The 7,442-nt window shown below is 34.8% G+C and overlaps 1 protein-coding gene across 1 annotated transcript; it reads right to left on the reverse strand.

The window, feature by feature from the left end:
• Positions 1-1,096: 1,096 nt before the first annotated feature.
• LOC144565730 (homeobox protein KNOX3-like) lies at positions 1,097-7,204 on the reverse strand. The gene is made up of 5 exons (XM_078315550.1): positions 6,571-7,204; positions 5,581-5,703; positions 5,179-5,320; positions 2,723-2,955; positions 1,097-1,441 (listed from the first exon to the last, which is right to left on the reverse strand). The coding sequence occupies exons 1-5, from the start codon at positions 6,898-6,900 to the stop codon at positions 1,220-1,222; spliced, it is 1,050 nt and encodes a 349-aa protein (XP_078171676.1). The 5' UTR covers positions 6,901-7,204; the 3' UTR covers positions 1,097-1,219.
• Positions 7,205-7,442: the final 238 nt, after the last annotated feature.

Consider the following 7,442-nt stretch of genomic DNA (forward strand, 5'->3'; position numbering starts at 1 on the left):
GAAATATGTAAGTTCAGTGCTACAGTTGAAGTCATGGAATCTAGCGATACTGTTACAGAATTGAAGATGAAGGCAAACAACCTAGAAATGCAGATAATACAATTGTTTGAAAGAGCTTCTGCATTGAAAAATGGACTTGTTCTACTGGAGAAGACCCTAGAGATGGAGCAAATTGAAGCAAGTAGAGAGACCACAACTGGGGAACTCTTTGCACAATTCTTGGAAGATTTGAAACGGGTGTTGGACTAGCTAGGATGAAGTGGCTTGTTAAAGATATGCATGATTATAGAGATACAATAACTGGAGACTCTAAGAATCATATATGCTCTATACATGCAATCTTATTAATATAAACTTCCAAGATTGTAGTATCAATATCAATCACATTAATATTCAATCAATTAGAATCAATCTTCTGGATTAGATTTTGTGTAATAGGAAAACCTAATGGCTTATGTTTATTAAGACTTTAATTAGAATCAATCTTGCATTCAGTAGGGCAATAGGCATATGGTCAAACTGTTTTCCAAAAAAAAAAAAAAGAGTTTAATATGAAGTGTTGTACGCAATTGGATTCCTGGAGATTCTTTTCCGCGTATTTGAAGAGTTGGTTATTGATGCATCAATCAATCCTGTTTTAAAATTTACAACATATCCGTCTCTTCCACTTTCTCAATGTCTAACCGTACCTCAAAATCTAATCCCATGTCCCAACTGAGGTTTCAATCGAAATTCATTTTTCCTGATTAAAAGTTAATGTAATGCAGGTTATATGTATTGTATAAGAACTTTTGGTAGGTATAGTAACAGTTCTTTTCCACCTGTATATGGAGAAAATCTAGCATTCATGCTAACATTAAATTAAATTACGAGGATATATTTTGCACACAAGTTCACCTGAATTAATTCTGAGGTCTTCAAAATAACAACAGCTGAAATATTATTTAGTACTAAGGGGGTAACAAATGATGCATTTTGAAGGTGCCCACGACTGAATCAGATCTCTCAGTAGAGCAATGCATCCCATAAGATCATCAAGAACCTAGTAGTCCATATTAAGTGCAATGAAATGTTTCCATAAAATGCAAACAATATAACAACTACATGGGGAAAAAGTTTTGGAATAAGTTCATGATCAACATACAATGAAACACACAACAACAAGCATATAAATAATTCATACATCATGTTTTAGGGCTAGGTTTTTATATTGAAAACCTTACATATATTTTATGGAGCACGGTGGCAAATGCCCATCACTTAAGAAGTGACCGTCCATGTAGAAACCAGATGCCGCATTTGGGGGATGGTACGCATCCATCATGACAAACTGCATTTCATCTGATGGTTTCCAGTGGCGCTTCCTTTGGTTTATGAACCAGTTGTTTATTTGCTTCAGATCTAGGCCCGTAGACTCCGCCAATGCCATCTTTTGGGTTTCCTGCATATAGATTTATAAGAGAAAAATCAGACTAAAGATTTAGCAATTTGCAGTTAGTTAACATTTAGGTTACTACTCTCCCGAGTCCAGACACAAGTGATTGCCCATAACAAGTACATGTGGAATATTACTGGTTGCTGCAAGAAGAATATAATAGTAGAAACAATAATGACTAATCTAAAAAAGATCATGTTCTTGAATGATTATTTGAATATTTGTAGGCTTTTCATTAACTTATTGTATAGTTGTTAACGTCTTACATTTTGACAACATATTTATAGCAAATCATAATTTGTATTTATGAGCACTAGGTACTTTTGCTTCCAGCGATTTAATACAGTTTATATATATATTTGGGGGTTCTGGGGTTGTAAAGAAGTTTTAGTATAGTAATAGGTGATGACATTGACAGATACTTCGGACAATGTTAGCTAATATCAGTATTTATGTGTATAACTATAGGCATGGAGAATCTCTCCCAAAAAATACAACACAAGTATACATTGCTGGTGTCAAATATCTCAAGCATAACTGAGGAGGGCTGATTACCACCACACTTCCCATTCGCCACACCCAATGACAATTGGCCCCAGATTTTGATTGTATTTGATTGATAACATTTTACTAGATAGAGGTATTAGTGCAAATGACAAAACTAAATGGTTTGCCCACTATTGTTTATGCATGAAGCCACCTAACATGGGATATATCTATCTATCATAGATAGATTGATGGTGTATGCATGCAAATATATACTATCATCATTTGGCTACGTAGTTAAAAAATATGAAGATACGAGTTACCTTAATCATTGGTAAGAAGTAGCAAATGATCAGATGCAACTATGAAATAGAAAGAGAGCTATATGGAACTAAATATAATCGTTGGTAAGAAGTAGCAAATGATCAGATGCAACTATGAAATAGAAAGAGAGCTATATGGAACTAAATATAATGTCACGTACAAGTTGGATAAGGTTTTAAGTTATCTTAAACCCAAGATTGACATCACAGACTTCTCTACACAATCAAAATGCTATATGTTTTTAAAGATATGAGATGTAGAAACTAATTCAATAAAAGTAAAAAAAAAATGTGTAATTGATAGTTAGGTTTCTGCATCGTTTGGTTCAATAATGAGGGGATTTTTGAACTAGAAATGGAGACTAGTTGAATGGGCCTTGGTTGCCAATTAAAAACTCAACAAGTCTTCCCATTTTATGTCTTTTAAGATTTTGTTGTACCCTGACTTAATAAGCACACGTGAGTAGAAACCACGCACCGATGGATAAGGCCACTTGTAATGCATCTCCCACCAATTCAACAATTGCTGGCGTGCATCCTTGGGTAGTTTGCCTTTCTTTTTCTTTTTGGATAACTCCTGCTTGAGCGAGCTCAAGTAGCCGCTGTACTTCTTTAAGAGATGATGCTTGAGTTCCTGATCCACACCATGTGCATCTATCTCTGGCAGTTCCGTCTCTCCACCGCTACCCTCTTGATCCTCCTCTGATGAACCTGCACAAAAGAAAGATCACTTAGTTTTGTTTAAACGAACAATCATGATAATATTGAAGCCGTATACAAAGATCAAATAACTGAGGATAATATTTGTGCGAGGTCATCTAATTTTCCAAACAAAGTTCAACAACCAATGATTTTTACTTGAAATTACATGGAACTAAATATGAGCAATGCTAGCATGAAATCAAAAATATAATATTTTTTTATGTGAGCTGAAAAGAAAGGGCTAAACATGGAATAATGTGCATGTACATGGAGGCATATAACTAAGCCTCGTAAATGATTTTTGGTTTATAACAGTACATGTTATTCTCCTCAAAATACAAGAAAAGCTGCACCAATGTCCAGAAACTCAATAAGGAGATCAGTAACATAGTTTTCTGACAAGGATAAGCTTTGAGCCTTTGACCCAAAGATCATCAAAGACTCGCATAACAGATTCAAACAAAGTCTTTTAATTGATGACAAACTCTAAACCAAGATTATTTCGAACAAAAAATAAATGTAACGAGAAAAGGTTGTAACAATCAAAGGATAGAAATTAACAAACCAGAAAAAAAAAAAACTAGGGTTTAATTTTAATGGCTGTAAAAGTTCACGATTGGATTGATTAGACAGGCATCCAATGTTATTTCACCCCTTACCCTACTGTTTATTTATTTAACATATACCTCCCTTCCTCTCTCAACCTATCAGAAGCATGACCAAAAAAACCCAAGATAAAATAAATTAAGGGGGGAGGGGTACAAAAGAAATTTTCTTCTCAGGTGATTATTCTCGAGGCAAAGGCATTTCCTTTCCTTGGAACCCCAAACAAAAAGACCCTGTCAGATTTTTAAATAAAAAAATTTCAAAAAGGACCTAGTTTTCAGAATTAGACACAGTCTACACTGCTTAGTCTGCTTTCCTTGACTTCCATTCATACCACATTTTTTAAATATTAAACACAGTTAAACAAAGAACAATTATACCTTCACTAGCATTTACTCCACAAAATGATACTCACTAGCAACAGATCAGAATGTAGAAAACGTTTTTAAAATGTACTAATCAAATTAGAAACAAGCCTATATTTTTATTGCATGCTAAACCTCATCAGTTAAAAGAAGCATATTCTTTATTGAGCTTGTTTCTCTATATTTTACCAAATTCATTGATGAATTAATAATAGAAACCTTAGCTTTCATAAGGAAGATATTACAACTACCGTACATTAAATATTATCAAGAGAAATATTATAGAACACTTTTTCCTAAAACACATTTTATAAATTAAGCATTTATTGTAGAAAAAATAGTATCCAGATAACTGAAGAAAAGTGGAGAAAAGTGGAGAAGAGGACTGTAGTACTGTAGGCTCGTGATAGACCATGAAATAACTGCTCTCTTTTTCCATCTGAACTTAAGTCTCAATATTATTAAACTATTAAAACAGCAAAAGATCACGAACTAAATATCAGTCCAGGAGAGAGAGAGAGAGAGAGAGAGAGAGAGAGACGAGAGAATTTTTATTTGAGCACTTGCGTGACTGCTTATGTTGTTAGGTTCCTCCTCTCTCTCTCTCCCTTAGATTTTTTTAGTACTTTTCTCGCCTCGTGAAAACGCATGTACTTGGGTTACTGACATACGGCAGTGGTACTCCTCGTCTTTGCTCTCCTACTATCATTTAGACCTTTGCCAAGAAAAGAGAGAGCAGCAAAAAAAACCCTAAATTTACTATATTTCTTTCCCCCTTGAGAAAGGTTTAATGTTATCCCACGAACTGCAACAAAATAGAAATGTAGCGACCATAAAATCCGCTGATCTACTCAAATACTTTCCTTTGTAGAAAACTTAATGGATCACACTAACAAGAGAAGGCAGAGAGAATTCCCAAATTTGACAACCCTAAATCTGCTTGACTGCTGCTTCAGATGAGGAATAAGATTATTCAGGAGATTCAGAAAACCAAGAATTATTCGAATTAAATGACAAAAGCTAACAAAAATAGAACACATAATGATTACTCAAAAACCCTAAAATGCAACTAAGTAAACATACCTTTTCATAAAAGGATCAAAACATGTAACAAAAAATGCTGAAGAAATCTAAAAAGGAAACCTTGCAAAAGAGAACCAACTTAATAATCCAGTATTAACAGCATGCTAAGAACAAACAAGAACCAGTTCGAGCACAGGAATAATTATTGATAAATACTTTTGTTTTTCCAAGCAATTACCAGTTGAGAGGATCCGTAGTGATCGATTAGAGAGTGAAAGGGAATTGAGTTGTGTCTCAACACGGCGAAGAAACTCCATGGCCTCTTGCAATGGCCTTGTTAGCTCTTCTCTATACTTCACTAGCATTTCATGATAGGCCTCCTATGTAGACAAAAACTAAGATAAGATAAACCTTGCAAAAGAATCCCAATCAAAACCATTTTTAGTTGTGCAAAAAGAAAAAAAAAATGGTGTGACTGTAAGCTTGAGCTACTGCAATGTGATTATTTTAGGAATAATAGTAGGTTATATTCGCATGAATAATTGGTGAACTTTAAATTAACAAGTACCAATTAGCTTTCAGATGTAATGTGATTATTTATCTCAATTATAATAACATATTTATTTCCTGGCTCAATTACCATGAATTGGTCTAGTTCTGGCTCAATTGGTGCATCAGGTCGATTAAATGAGCTGCGCTGTCTCACTTCCAACTCTTGTGCGACTGCAGATAGCCGTGCAGCCACCTCTGGAGGAGCTCCTACCTATCAACAGAGAAGATATATAGTTATCATTGGAAAAGATAGTGCACAAAAGTCTTTTATAAATTAACCAAAATAATTTAAGAAATTGCAATGAGGTGGAACGAGTGCAATATGAAGGAGAATAATAGTTCTCTTTTAGGGTAAGAATGACAACTTTCTTTTTCAATACGAAGGGGATGTTGGATCATATATAATTTTGAGTTCAACTTTTCCGTTTTTGAGAAACTACATCATAGACTTCATTATTTTACATAAAAAAATATTGGAAGAATATATACAGATAATATCACCTGTCACTATATGATATAATTATATTGCAACGAGTACAGATATCAAAGCCAAAAAATAAGTACAAAACATCTTAACAAATATATGGGTAAGTCTTAACCCTGAAAGAATGTCGACAAAATTTTAAAAAAAAAAAAAAAAAAGCACCCAAATAGTTTTGGGGGAATCAATAATGTTGAAGACAAACGGTATGAAGATCAAGTGCACTGAATTGTGAGGAAAAATCTAAGTAATCCCTCAATTGATTAATGAGTATTTAATGTTTGGAGAAAACTAGGTGTAGCTTAAAGGACGATAGTTTGCTATTTAGTAGTAGCTATGCTAACACAGATGAAAAATATATTAACATAAAAAAAAAAATCTACTTTTACGGTTTTGTAGAAATAAGTTAAAAAAATATAAAAATAGCACTGATGCTAGAACATTTTAGCATCAATCAAAAACCGTCTTTCCAAGTTTCTAGAAATAGAACGAATTATCGTATTGTACTGCTGTGATCAAAGTTGGCATAATTTTAGTTAAATCAGTATCATATCGATCAAGTACAACTTATTTATAAAAGATAGAAGGTATATATGCCTTTTGGCAATCTAAGTAGGCAGCGAGGAGAGAAGAATAGTGCGGATGAGATATGATCTTAGCCTTGATGGCTTCAACCTCACTAGGCACGAGCTGGAAAGGGGAGGAAGAAGAAGAGGCCTCTTTACTGGCAGGTGCAGCTACATGAGTTGTACTGTTCAATGCAAGTGGTATTGCAACGCTTAAAGGAGTAGGAGATGCAACTAGTGCATTTGGATTTGGTATGTTAGGGTTGTTAGGTTGAGTGGTATGAGGAGAGGTGAAAGAGTACATGAGAGAGCCCCATGGGTTTGTGTTGGTGGCTCCAAACTGGTGGGAGATCTCTTCCATTGGTTTCTGCTTCTCTATTCCTCTTGTTGGGGAGAGAAGAAAGGAAGACAAGGTTTTGGGAGAAGAGAAAGGATAAAGGAGAAAGGTTGAAGTTGAGGTATTTCTTGCTCTGCCTAAAGGAGAAAGGGTTTAAGTTATCATTGGAAGGCGAGGAGGGAGAGATGGTGACATGGGGAAAAGGCAAGGGGCTGCAACCCAAAGAAACCTTGAGAGACAGAAAGAGAAACTGTGAGAGGGAGAGAGAGAGAGTGTGTGTGTGTGTGTGTGGTGGTGGCTTTCTTTTCCAGGTCAAATCAAAAGGGGAGTGGCCTTGAAGTGGCGGTGCTGCTCAGATATTAAACAAAACTAATACTATAAAAAAGAACACAATTACAAACGAGTCCCTGCATGGAAATTTAATTACCTCTTTAGTGCCCTGAAACATTGACGAGACAGAAATACGTACCACAGCACGCGCTTGAAATATTAAATTTTCTATATGGAGTATATTTATGATATTCAATTAGAATTTTCTTTTTTTGCGAAATTATCCGTAGATTTGT

This window comes from Carex rostrata, chromosome 14 (assembly GCF_964058835.1).
Source record: "Carex rostrata chromosome 14, lpCarRost1.2, whole genome shotgun sequence".
Taxonomy (NCBI): domain Eukaryota; kingdom Viridiplantae; phylum Streptophyta; class Magnoliopsida; order Poales; family Cyperaceae; genus Carex; species Carex rostrata.

Excerpts from the sequence above, each read along its gene's own strand:
- LOC144565730 (XM_078315550.1), bottom strand. The coding sequence starts at position 6,900 with ATGGAAGAGATCTCCCACCAGTTTGGAGCCACCAACACAAACCCATGG. Across the intron at positions 5,704-6,570 it reads CCTACTTAGATTGCCAAAAG|GTAGGAGCTCCTCCAGAGGT; the intron begins GCATATATACCT and ends CTCTGTTGATAG. Across the intron at positions 1,442-2,722 it reads ACAAGTGGCCTTATCCATCG|GAAACCCAAAAGATGGCATT; the intron begins GTGCGTGGTTTC and ends ATCTATATGCAG.